This window comes from Chenopodium album, chromosome 26 (assembly GCF_948465745.1).
Source record: "Chenopodium album chromosome 26, dcCheAlbu1.1, whole genome shotgun sequence".
NCBI lineage: Eukaryota > Viridiplantae > Streptophyta > Magnoliopsida > Caryophyllales > Amaranthaceae > Chenopodium > Chenopodium album.
In genome coordinates, this window is record NC_137859.1 from 15,514,333 (window position 1) to 15,528,276 (window position 13,944).

The 13,944-nt window shown below is 33.6% G+C and overlaps 1 protein-coding gene across 1 annotated transcript; it reads left to right on the top strand.

Moving 5' to 3' along the window:
• The first annotated feature begins 2,465 nt into the window (after positions 1-2,465).
• Positions 2,466-13,812, top strand: LOC145617550 (COP9 signalosome complex subunit 3-like). The gene is made up of 12 exons (XM_081672261.1): positions 2,466-2,609; positions 2,902-3,091; positions 5,787-5,899; positions 5,987-6,233; positions 7,764-7,821; positions 7,989-8,078; positions 8,179-8,244; positions 12,213-12,302; positions 12,414-12,572; positions 12,776-12,897; positions 13,265-13,337; positions 13,429-13,812. The coding sequence occupies exons 2-12, from the start codon at positions 2,907-2,909 to the stop codon at positions 13,495-13,497; spliced, it is 1,272 nt and encodes a 423-aa protein (XP_081528387.1). The 5' UTR covers positions 2,466-2,609; positions 2,902-2,906; the 3' UTR covers positions 13,498-13,812.
• Positions 13,813-13,944: the final 132 nt, after the last annotated feature.

Below are 13,944 nucleotides of genomic sequence, written 5' to 3' on the forward strand. Positions count from 1 at the left end.
CTTTCGCGACTAACTAGCATTAGTGGAGGTCTTAATCTGTGCCCGTGGACCAAGTAGAGGAATCACGTTTGAGGTTCTTTATCTCCCCTTTTGTTCTTGCTCGATCACCGTGGAATCACGCTTCAAAGGTATAATTCTTACTTCTTTATGTGTTATGCATGAGATCCTTGGTTTGGTGCTATGTGAATATGATTCATGTTATTTCCGCATTTAGTTCCTATAATCTCCTACAATCTCTAGGATCGTGAAGGGGTGTAACCTTCACCCTGTGAACGGTTTACAAGTTCCTTAAACTTGTTGGCGACTCTTTTGCTCTTGTTTCTTTCCCTTTGGACGCCACCATGCTTAAGTGTATGATCACAGTGGGGTTCAAGTTTGGGATGCTTGGAATTATTCCCTACACAACCTCTTCACTTTGTCTTCTAACATACTCTTTTGCATCTCCAATTCGCTATAGTTGTTTCCCTTTCAAAAATCTGAAATCTCAAGTCATCTCCGTTGTTACAATCGCCCCACTTCATGAAATTGCACTATGTATCCTGTACAACTTCACATAAACCCTAATTTCAATAAAATTTGAATTCAACCTACAACCGCATCCAGCCCACAATTACATCTCGTGGTAGCATACATCCCTCTTTTGAGCTTGAAGATGATACTGGGGACCCACCAAGTTGATTCCTTCCACTAGACATTGTTAATTCGGAGGTTTACCCAAAAAAAAAGAATTCAAACCACTCAAACAGGGGAGAGAAAGACACAAGAGAGAAGAGAATAAGAAATAACGGGCAAAAAAAATTTAGGCTGACTTAGATTACTAATAGTAAAAAAAAAGGGAGGAAGTCAAAATCTATTCTATACATTAAAAGGCGTTCCTTTTAAAGAAATTGTGCCACGTGACACTCTTTAAAGTATGTGTGCCTATGTCACAATGCCACGTCATCATCGAAAGTATATGCGCCATGAAAACTAGCCACTTCATTTAACAAAATAAAATATGCTTTCAACAAGATTCGAACCCATAACCTCCAATATATAGAGGTAATACTTTTACCATCTCAACCACTATTATTAATGTTTCAAGTTTCATTTAATATTATAATATTCCTTTCATTTATTAAGTAAATTCGAGGTAATATAATTCATGTATTTTTCACAAGATTAAAATAAAAATACATACTTATATAATGTAAAAAAAAAAAAAATGTGACATCCAAGATAACGCTCGAACTACTACACACACTAACTATATACAAATATTCGAACATAATTGTTAAATTAAAGCAAAAAGTACACAAAATAGCAACCTGGGGTATCGCCCGGGGTACACACTAGTTTGAAAATTAAAAAGGGAAAACACATGCCACGTAGGATTTTAACATGCTGCAGTAGGTAAGTGACCGGTTAGGATTGCTAAAAGAAAATCGGGTCAATTATTAGGATTATTAAAAAATAAACGTTAGTTGGGATTATTGTAGGTAAATCGCCAATAGTTTGGATTATTGTAGGTAAATCGTCAATAGTTGAGATTATTAAAGTGTATTTTTTTCAATTTATTAACCTCCTAAAAATTTTTTGACTAGGATTCCACAATATCTATGTTTGTTGCAACTAACACGAATCGGAGGTAGTACTTTTAAAACATGTTTCCTTAAAAGTTAAAACCCGTCATACCCCATAATTAGACGATCATATAAAGATCCGCCTTATTTATTTTTACTAGGTTAGATCCCGTGCCATGCACGGTAATCTATAATTATATATAGCTATACATTATTGATTAATAAGTACTCGAATTATAATATTAAATTAGTCAAGTAACAATAAAAGTATATGATAAGAAGTATGTTGATTTGGTATTTACATTTTTAATTGTAGCTTCTAATACACAATTTTAAAACAAAAGTAGGCAAAAAAATTTGAGCAATATATTTTTTAAGGTAACAAATTATTTTAAGAATTTGTTTTTTTTTTTATTTATTTATAGTTGTCCATTTTTTTTATAAGAAAGATTTGTGAAATTTATTGATTTTAAATGTAATAATTACTATGTATTAATATGAAATATGTATATAAAAAAAAAATAATAATAATACTTTTGTTAGTGATTTGTTTCCTAACTTAAAATATTCTTTTTTAAAAGAAAAAAATTATGTAAGGATACACCAGGAGATGACACGTGTCATTGCTATATTTGTTGCAACTAACACTAGGATTCCGCAATATCTATGTTTGTTGCAACTAACACGAATCGGAGGTAGTACTTTTAAAACCCGAGAGTGAGGGATAGCTCAAGTAGTTAGAGCTTTCATCCCAATTCCAAGAGATTTTGGGATCGATTCTCACCCCCGCCCTTGTGGCTGTCTAAACACCAAAAAAAAAAAAGTTAAAACCCGTCATGCCCCATAATTAGACGATCATACAAAGATCCGCCTTATTTATTTTTATTAGACGGATCTAACCCATATTATAACTGTGGCGGGTCATAGCTTTTAACAGGGCTCCATTCCCACCACTCTCAGTTATTTCATTGAAGCGCACTCAAAGTTCTCCATTGAAGTTCTCCGTTGAATCTAATTCTCGAATTCCCCGTTGAAGCAGCTTCTAAGGTAAGTTGTTTGTTGTTGTTATCATCATATCAATTTCGCAATCTAGGGTTTGTATTTCATCTAATCTAATTTAATTATCAGTGCTTTCAGTTTAGGGTTCGTAATTCTCAACTATTGATCCTAAATTCTTAGATTACGAAACATCATAACCATAAGAAAACAAAATTATGAGCCCTAGTTTGATTATTCAATCAAATTTCCCTAAAATTATGTATTATTCGAGATAATTGAACATGAAATTAGATAATTTGATTATTGCCTATAATTATGTGATGCTCGCGAACCCTCACAGTCGGCATGGATGCGGTGGAGAAGCTGGTGGCGCAAATTCAAGGGTTATCTGGTAGTTTAGGAGATTTGAATCAACTACACCTTTCCCTCAAACAAGCTGAAGACTCTCTTCGTCTCAATTCTTCTCGGTTGGCTCCTTTTCTTCATCAACTCGACGCTTCCGTGCATTCGCTCGGTTATCTCTACTTATTGTAAGCCCCTTTCTATTTCCAACTTTACTTTATATTGTGTGCAATCAGTTTTCCGATGATATTGAAGGATGACATTGTGTTATTGTAGGTTTTTTTTTTTTTCCTTCACTGATATGATTGTTCGTAAATTTGGCATGTTTTGAGTTTGTTTCGTATGAATGTTGCTATTTTTTAAAATTATTGTTGGAATAAAGTAGTCATAATGAGTTTTTCATGCGTCACCGCAATTAATTCAGGGATGATTTTGATGTATGCTATGTTTTTTTTTTAATTGATACTATCATCATGATTATATACTTCCTCTGCGTTAAAAAAAATTTAGTCAAAGTGGTGCAATATGTTTTAAAAGGAGGAAGTAGTATTTTTTGCGTTTCTAAAGCAAGGTAAGGGTTACAATTATATATATAATCTGATTGCGAGTTTCCCTGTTCATGTTGTTATATCCATTGGCTGGGGAAGAGGGGAAGAGGGGACAGGCAGTGGCTCTTATTTTCTTGTGACCACATTGTTAGGAGCTCTATCAAAGCACAAGCATTTGACCTCAACCTTTGAATGTTGAGAACAATTTTGGCTCATATTTGTTTGATGATTGGTATAACATTGCAGTAAATTTGTTAAACACACCCTAACCCCATCACTAGCTGTAGTTGGTGCTACAAACGAAATCGGTTAGCTTCCACCTTTACCTCGTAAACATTATCCGTGCAATGGTGTAAAACTTTCCAATCTTATGAAGGACGCTTCGGGATGTTGTATCCTATCATTGGAATCAGATAAAACCAAACCACTTTTTATAATTGTCAAATTAATTAAAAGCTACAAACGGTTACCATCTTCATCCAACCAGTTGAGTATGACGAGTAGGCAATCCCAAGCCCTTCTCCACCTACTTTTCAAAAAAAATTAAAAAAAAAAAAAGTCTTCCACCTTGTACTAGCTATAGCATTAGGACATTATCCTCAATCATCGAGCAAAGCTTACCATTCACCAAAGTTGTGTGGAACTAGCTCTCTCGCTACCAATTCTCTTCATGTAGTGTCGTTTCCATGTGTAAAGACCTCAAAATCTCCACATGCTAAGCCTCGTCCTTTCCACCTGCCACAATAGTTGAGAACATCCTTTCCATTATCAAACCTGATATGTGGTGTCTAGACCTGGTTATTGGGCGGGTCGGGTCAGGGTCAAAGAGGGTCACATTTTATAGGGTCAATATAGGGTTGGGCCAATGTGGGTCGCGGGTCGATAATGGGCGGGCCTACAAAATATCAATTAAAATAAATATTGGACAAAGCCATTATTAAATATGTATGAATACAAATTAATCTATATAATTATTTTTACATTATGTATTTTCTTTATCAACTAAATTGGAAAAACATGTTGGCCCTATATTGACCCTACCCAATAAGGGCCCTGTCCATTAATAGCCCTGTCCATTAAAAGCCCTATAAGTTTGGCCCTGACCCTATTATCATTGGGCTACCCTGTCCAATAACCACCTCTAGTGGTGTCTTGTACAAAGTAAGAACACAAGCCTCTTCTTCCTTTGCCACATTATTAAAGTTTGGTAATCCTTTGAGGTTTCTTATGATGCTTGAAGACTTGACGTTGCTGAGCAATATGATCATGTCCTTTACACCTGAAGCATTGTTTATCCTTTATAGCTAGTTGTCCTTGTGTTAAGGTCCGAGACTCGGAGTTGCTTTTGCCATGAATCCACTAGAGCTTAACACCTTTTCTTTTTTTTTTTTTTTTTTTTTGGAAGATTCTATTCTTCCATAGGCTTTTGGATTTGTTCGAATGTCCTTCAATTTTTGTTTGCCAAAGTTCATGCCTCATCAAACGACTAAAATTTTTTGCAATTCTACTTGATTTGCAATCTCATTATCTAGGTCATTCAAGAGCAATTTTATGTTCATCCCTGACTTTACATTCACATGCTAATGATAATCTTTCTAATTCCTTGACATATTGCTCTATAGACAAGCTATTTTGTTGTAAACAATATTTCTTTTGTTACTTAGGCGCATAGTATAAGAAAAAAATATTGGGTGGGGACCAAAGTGAGGATTTTACAGTAAAACCCTAGCTATTTCTCTGAAAACCCTAGCTTGGTCTCATATGATTTTAATTCAAGCTGACAATTGATTTTTAACTTATATATATATATATATATATATATGTTTATTAACGCCTAATGGCTTCTAAGTGATAGAAATTAAGTTAATCATGGGAGGAAGATTTTTTTGAAATGCACTGACATCTCCTGGCAATTGGCAAGGGCCAGGGGGCTGAGTGTTTGTTGCTGTTTCTGAAAACCATCCTTTTATATATGAATCCAGAACCAACCTCTTGGATTTGTTAACGCCAAGTATCCAGAGGATCACTTTATGTAGTTCTGGAAGATGTGCAAAAGCTGGTGTTGGTGGTTGTTTACCACATTTTAACATCAACCATGTCATTTTAGTATCTTACATGTTTGTAAGTTAGCTGGGACTGTCTGAATTTATTGTTTAATTCAGTCTTTTTTTCCTTTTCTTTTTTTTTTTAAAAAAATGTATAGTGATATGGCGGTACCTATGTGTATGATGCCAAGCAGGACTTTTCTATTTTTTTCCCCCTTATTCACACATGTAATCTCCCTTTTCTCAAGCATAATCTTGATAATATTAGATTTTATCTATGTAATTTACAGGGATGCTTATACACATTCAGTATCAAGAGATGGAGCTAATGAGGTGGTTCTATTAGTGGCCAGATTTATTAGTTCTTGCCTTGCTGAGCAGATCCAACTTGCACAACATAAGTGTACGTATTTATATAAGGATATATATTTAGTCCAAACTTGGTAGTCTTGTAGCTATAATCTGACTATTTGAAACTTTTCTTTGGCAGTTATTAGTGTCTGCAAGAGGTTTAAGGACCATGTTATAGTCCTTGCGACCCCCATGAGAGGTGTTGCCCCAATGCTGACTGCCATCCGTAAAATTCGGCCTTCTTCTGAGCATCTGACTACTCTGCACCCTGACTTTCTTCTTCTCTGTATATTAGCAAAGTGCTATAAGAGTGGTCTCTCTGTGTTAGAAGATGATGTCTTTGAGGTTGACCAGCCAAGGGATCTTTTTCTCTATTGTTACTATGGGTGAGTTGCTATTATCAGTGGTCTTGAATTTTGTTCTCCTTGACTTATCTCTATGCTTCTCTAACATAATTTGGTTTGACCTTAATGAAACTTTATGAATTAATGACTAACTATTCGTGCCAAAGATAGGAAATTAAAGCAGGTAAAATTATGCATTTTAAGGATCTAGAAAGTTAGGAACTTTGTAGGATATATTTAATTGATCTTTTGACAGAAATATATATGGACTAAGGCATTCTAGAGATATGCAGTCATGGCAACCTTATCTTGATTAAGAATTTGAGATTGTGAATTGAGAATAGAGAATCACATCCTAGTTCCTAGGCAATTTAACTTTAAAAATTAATCTTACACTGATTATAGTGTTACTGGTGGTGCCTGATGAAATGAAAGCTTCAACTATACTGTTATGCTCAGAATTGAATTTCTAGATTTGGTATAAATAATTGAGGTTGCATTGATGGTATAAAATCTTAGTTTTAAAAGGCGCAAGGCGCACCAAGGCGCAAATGGTCCTTGCAACCTAGGCGCAAGGCGCAAGGCGAAGGCGCACGCCTTTTGTATGCAAGGCGCATGTATTTATATATTTATTTCAAATTATTTTTTACTTTGATTGTACTTAATACCAATTAAAAAGATTCATAATAAATTAAATAATGATATATGTAAAGCTAAGGTAATCTGAATTTGAAATAATGTCCACCATTCTTCAAATTATAACTTAAATCTTAGTTATTTTCCTTGAGGCGCAAAGGCGCACCATACCAAAGGCACTTTGAGGCGCACGAGGCGCGCGCCTTCCGTAGGTAACCAAGCCTCGCCTAGCTAAAGCCCATTTTCCAGAGCCTCGGGCGCGCTTTTTATAACCAATTATAAAATATGCGTTGGCAAGCTTGAAAACCCCAACGTTGGATTTAAAAAATAATGGAGGATATATGACTACACTAAGGTCCTAACTAGCCAACATTGAGAGAAGGGAAAAAAAAAATTCAAACCATTTGTTGAGATGCTTTCCAAATTTTTATCATATTCATTATTAAGCTTTATCTTTTCTTTCTGCAGATTGAGGTACTCAAAGTGACTTTGTCTAGTTATGTCAGACATCAGATTTCCTTGTGTTTGTTTTGAATGTAGTTTTATTATGAATTCAGATGAAATTATTTACTTTTCCACTGGACTTGGGAACTTCTATGGTGTATACCCTCTTATCTGAAAGGGAAATTGCTTTATCAGATTTATTGTTAACAAGTGCCTCTTTATTATCCTTTGCATTACTTTTGTTATTTTCTAATTTTAGATTGGAGATTTTGACATTGTGTTGAATAAAAACTAATTTTATATTTTTATTTTTATTTACCCCTTTAATTTTCCTTTGCATTACTTTTGTTAATTATATTATTAACTTGGAGATTTTGTTGGATAAAAAAGCTGAAATTATTTGAGCTTTCATTATGAGTGAAAATCACCCACCTCAATCAAATTAGATTGTTGAATTGTGATGAACTGACTATTTTTGATTTTTTATGTTAGGGGAATGATCTGTATTGGACTTAAGAAATTTGAGAAAGCATTGGAGCTTCTTCGCAATGTGAGTTTATTTCTTTGACTTAGAGTCCTATATTATTTCTGATTTCTCAACTTATAAAAATTGTTTTTATTCTGTAAATTTAAATTTCATGTTATACATGATGAGTTAAGGCACAGTTTATTCTCTTAGTCCCTGTGATTATTGTGCTATTTCAATATTTTTTGCAGGTTGTTACTGCTCCCATGTCTACATTAAATGCAATAGCTGTTGAAGCATACAAAAAGTACATATTGGTTTCACTAATCCACCATGGGCAGGTACTTATCTCTGTAAATTAGTGGGTTTGCATTTCTTTCTTTGATACCCAGAATCTAGATTTCAAGGTGCTAGCTCTGACAATTACATGTCTGGTGGCAGTTCAACACTCATTTTCCTAAGTATACATCTACGGTCGTTCAGAGGAGTATGAAGAATCTAACTCAGGTAATTTTAAGCACATGAGTAAAGAAATTGCATCCTTTGTTCTATTGACAAGAATTTGATGAGTATGGGGTTGGGGGAAGGGAGAGGGAAAGACATTTTCATAACTTTGCTGATGCTTCACGTGCCACCTTCAGTCACAGTACATGATATTTGACTACAGGGCCACTCTATGTATTTAATCTGCAAAATTAGCTTTAGGTGTTAGGCTCTAGCTTTTGAGTAGTTTGTAGTTGCTGGAGGAGCGGGTAGCTGTCATCTAGTTGTCAAAGAGCAGTTGATAGTAACAGTGTTTGGCAAAAGTAGTGGTCGATAACTAGGCGACAATAACAATCATAGACTTATATAGATAAATCACTTAAATTTGATTAAAAATTTATGGTTGTATTCAATGTTACCTTTTTTTAATATAAAAAATAGTGCATCTGTTTTTTTTTTCAATAATAAAGTCAAACGTTAAAAAGGTGTGTATAGGTAATGATATTCATATATTTAATATACTACATTGTTTTCGTATAAAAATTATTAGTCAAATTAATGTATTGTTACAATAATCTTGTTATGCCATCTAGCTTTCAATATATTATTAATAATACCTTCTACAATAATGACTTTACGATAGGAGATGGCATGAACAATTAATGTGTACTATAAACTCTTTCAAATGATGGAAAAAGTAAAAGACAATACTTTATGTAATATTTTAAATATTGACCACAATTAAGTTCAACAATATTTATAAAATTTTCATATTGTGCCATATTTGAGAATCTACATCAAAATAACTTTATACATGAATCAAACCTATTGATTAATGCCAAAGAAACTACAGATATAGTACATGAAGGAAGAAAGTTATAAATGGAAGGTAGAAATGTTGCGCCACTACTTAAATTTTTCGCGTCATAGGTTTTTTTTGTGTCATTTGACAACCACTACCCTTGTTACTGACCTCTACCTAATCCCCTACCTTGCCAAACACCTTAAATTTTAAGCTGAGTTTTGAATTTCACCTCTTATCTCCACCTTTATGTGTCAGTTTTTTTTTTTTTTTTTTTTTTTTTTTTTTTTTTTTTTTTTTTTTTAAAAAAAATGGGGTTTTGTCATAACTAGAATGTGTCTGTGACATAGAACATCTTCTGTCAAGTGTCAACACTGAACTTCTGGAAATTGAATTTTATCTAATCTTGCTTCAAAAATAAGGCTTTGTTCTTTTTGCTTTAAATTTTCTGCATCTGAACTTATCTGAATATGTTAGCACTTTGTTGATATTGTGTAGAATTATTTGCCCTGAGATAACCTTTTACTTGAACGTAATTTTAAGTATGTGGTAGTAAAAATGAACTCTTGGTAACTCTTTTTCAGACTTAGTTTGAACTTGAACCTAATTGTCTTAAGAATTATTCTTAGGTTAAATGGGCAAGGCCTTAATTTGCTGCATAAAATGAACACACTACGAAGGAAAAAGATAAAAGAAAAGGGGGGAAAAAAGAAAAAAGACATACAAGGACCCATATGATAAATTAGCTTTTGAAACAAATTCCAAGTGTTAAGGCATGCCTTAAACTCTTAATGTAGCTTAATAAATTATCAAGGAAAGACCGAAAGAGCTAGCCACTGGGTAAAATCAGATCCTTCTGTTTCAACTATTTTTCAACTTTGTAAATAGGATTTGGAGCTCTTTCTTGTAATGTGCATTATGCTCCCATTTGTAGAGATATAATCATCATGTGTGTTATGCTTTTCTTTTTTTTTTTTTTTTTTTTTTTTTTTTTTTTTTTTTTTTGGTAGTATGCAAGTACTTTCTTTGTATTCTTTTCTTGAGTTGATACTTTTCTTGTGTTGGCATGGATACATCCTAACTACCACAATCAATTCAAAATTGAATTTTAAGAACAGAGCAAGGAAAAAGAAACTAAGTTCAATTGACAACATGATGATAATGGTCCAAAGGCCTGGTTTTGTTACTTTTGTCTGACATGATATCATGATAATTTGATTGATAATGCTCCTAGATGCCAAAGAGATAACAACTAGTGGTTTCCAGACAATGAAGGAAAGGTCATTAGAGCATGAGAAGCAATATGGATTATTTTTGGAGGGAAGTCTTTAGAGAATGTAAGTTATAGTATGAGTTTTGGGAATTGTAGGGCTGAGTGGCTGAGGTAGAAGTGAGATTCACGAGGTTTGGGAGGAATTCAATGCCCCCTTTTTTTTTTTTTTTTTTTGAAATAAAGGGGCATTAAACCAAACAGAGGAACCTATTCTTTTCCTACTAGCCCTATATAAACACTGCTTTGACGTTGATGCTATGATTGAGTAAAGGTCATGGTGTTGGACTTGGCTGTCCATTTTACTTGAGGTTATATGAATATTCAAGGAATATAGCTTGGATGCCTTTTTGTAAAACTTAATGTTGATAAAAGTGATCACTTACTCCCTCCGTCCCCTTTTGATAGTCCCTTATGGGCATTTTTCACGGGAATTAATAAACACAAATAAGAATAGTAAAAGTACATTGAAAAAGTAAATTGACATTGGGTATGCAAAAAAGTAGAGAGAGAAAGTAATAAAAGTACATGGGAAAAAAAAATTTACATGGGAAATTTAAATTTGCACAAATATTGTTGCGAATTGGAGGGATTTTTGGTAAAAAATTAATATTAATGGTTGTTGGAAAAAGCAAATGGGGTGAACATTTTGGGACTAAAATTTGCCCATAAGGGACTATCAAAAGGGGACGGAGGGAGTATAAAGGATTCCAAGTGTGGCTTAACAGGCAAGTGATTTGAAATATAATGCATTCCTTAACCAACTTTTTTCTTTTTCTTTTTTTTTTAAAAAATTTTATTTATAAATCTTCAATATTTGTTTCCAAGTCATATCTCCTCTCTCTCACATATGAACAAAAGACAGCCTAGGTGCTGTGCCTTGGGAAAGGAAGCTTAGAGGCACGAGCTGTCTAGCTTTGTGCATGATACCCTTGAATCCTTGATCCATGCCTTGGTTAGCCTGGTGCCTGGACTTGTTTTTTAAACCTAACGGCTAGAGGGTGATAATGAATTTGTTCTCCACCTGAAATATCTAGTGTTCAGATTTAATTTTATTGAAGTCTGGTATGTCATAGTCTGATCTGATGTAATTATCTGACTAAGCTTTGACCATACTAATGTATTAGAAGAATTATTATGTGAGATCTTGTTACATTCTTCTCACTGCATACTTTACAAATATGCAATTATCATAATTATTATGAGTATGCAGGTAAGATGTTTAATATTAAGTACTAGAAGTTTTTATCTAACTCTGAGAAGAATAAGTAAAAAGTTTTAAAATAAGTTGAAGTCAAGAAGCTCAACATTTTAGTATTTAAGTATGATTGATGAACTAGAACATGGAATTTTTAGAGTTCATTGTATCACTGTAGTTTTCAGTTTTTTTGTTCTTTTTTTTTTTTTTTTTTTTAGTAATAATAATAAAAAAAAAAAAAAAAAGCCATATGATATAGTTTTGTAAAAAAATGAAAATTAGTTAAATTTATATCATAATTTAAACTGACACCAAAAATGTACAAACTACTTTTTCTTGTTTCTTGTTTTTAGTTTTCAAAAAAACAAATAAATAAAGAATACGAACAAGCCCTAAATTTAACTTGTTATAATACATTTTGGAGCTGATTATCATGTTGTATCAAATTTTGCTATCATTGATTTGATAGCCTACATATTCTGTCACAAAGCTCCTGATTGGAGTGTCAGGATTCAGTTATCTTTTGTCTATAACACTAGTCCTTGTGTGCATCATTGGCCCCTTTTTGTTTAAAGTTTGCTTTCATATACAGTATTGCTTTCGTACTCTTTGGCTTAGGAAGCACCCTCCTTTTTGCTAATGTTAAATGCATTTGATAATCTTGAAATATAGTGTTGCATAATATTACATCAGTGAAACTCATCGCGTTTTCCTGAATGCAGGTGTACCTTGAACTAGTAAATAGTTATAGCAACGGGAATATCGCTGAGCTAGAGACATTTGTTCAGGTGAACAAGGACAGGTTTGAAGGGGTGAGTTATTAATGTTGTGACTTGTGTGTTAGTCTTCAATCTCTTCATTACATACTTGATCAGTGGGAAGCAGGCTAAACTTCACAAACCTTTTCTCTATCTGTTTTCCAGGATAACAACCTTGGATTGGTGAAGCAGGTTGTTTCATCCATTTATAAAAGAAATATCCAGAGATTGACTCAAACATACTTGACTTTATCTCTTCAAGATATAGCCAATACAGTGCAATTGAACAGTCCCAAGGAAGCAGAGATGCACGTTCTTCAAATGGTAAATTGGATTATGTATACAATTCTAGAGCCTTAATGGCATTTTAGACATTGCTACTCTATTAAGCTGTTATCATTTGTGATGCTTGGCTTGTCAGTTGTCACCAACATATTTAGTTTTTGTAGGTCATCAAAAATAAATTATTTATTGTAAGCTTTCTTATGTCTTAATTCATTCAAACACTAACAATTTCTTTTTATCAGATTCAAGACGGTCATATTTATGCTACAATCAACCAGAAAGATGGAATGGTTCGATTCCTTGAGGACCCAGAACAGTATAAAACATGTGAGATGATTGAACACATAGATAGCTCCATTCAGAGGTATTTTCTTCATATTATGTATTTTTTTGTGATTTTGTCCAATGTCACAGTTGTTTTAGTTGGTATCACTAGATCACTGCTGGTTGTTACATGTTATTGCCTCTATAGTTTTGTTTTTGGTAATATGCCTCTTTAGTTTTGGTTGGCTGAAATTTTACACTATGAAATGATCAAGGGGAGTAGCTAAACTGCTGAAATTTGTAGTTGCTATCATGCTGGCACTGCACAGTTCTGGTGTCTATTAGTTTATGCTAAGATATTATATGTTTTTCTAGGCTTATCTCCCGAGATACTGCTGTAATTTAGGGATTTGAAGTGTCATTTAGTTCATAAAATGCTTGTCAATAACTCTGAAATTCTTTTGAAGGATAATGGCTCTATCAAAGAAACTAGCTTCTGTAGATGAACAGATTTCATGTGATCCACTGTACCTGGCAAAGGTATATATGATGTCTTAGTTTTTGTGAATATGCTGGTCTAAGTCCATCACTGCAACTAAATGATATGGATGTCTGGCCTTGTGTATTACAGGTTGGGAAAGAACGGCAACGCTTTGACTTCGATGATTTTGACAGTGTGCCTCAAAGATTTAACATTTGAGTCGAAGAATTTACTATACATGGTGGAAGCTACATCCTGATAAAGTCTGTGCATTTCTCGTAGGACAGAGAACAGATCAACTATTTAGATAGGACCTTTATGCTGCCAACTGAGTAAATAATTTCCTTGTTTCAAATCTGATGAACACTTTTGTTGAATAGTCTCTTGCGTTTGTTTCCGTACAGTCATGTTACTACTGTGAAAATTCTATGTTGTCGGTGTACCGTTTAATGTTTTGCAATTAGGGGCCATTGATGTACTTTTGAGTTTTCAAGATTGAATATGTAATGAAAATGGGTGGCGTCTGAGTAGTAAGTCTACAGACTGTACCGGTTAGATAATTAAAATTGTCTAACAAAGGGGATATAACTACATTTAATTCAATTTTTTTATGGAAATTTTGTAAATAATCACCACTCAAAATGTCCTAATTAGAAGTAATTGCCC

Coding starts and splice junctions, on each gene's coding strand:
- LOC145617550 (XM_081672261.1), top strand. CDS start 2,907: ATGGATGCGGTGGAGAAGCTGGTGGCGCAAATTCAAGGGTTATCTGGT. Junction 3,092..5,786: donor CTCGGTTATCTCTACTTATT/GTAAGCCCCTTT, acceptor TGTAATTTACAG/GGATGCTTATACACATTCAG. Junction 12,573..12,775: donor AGATGCACGTTCTTCAAATG/GTAAATTGGATT, acceptor TCTTTTTATCAG/ATTCAAGACGGTCATATTTA.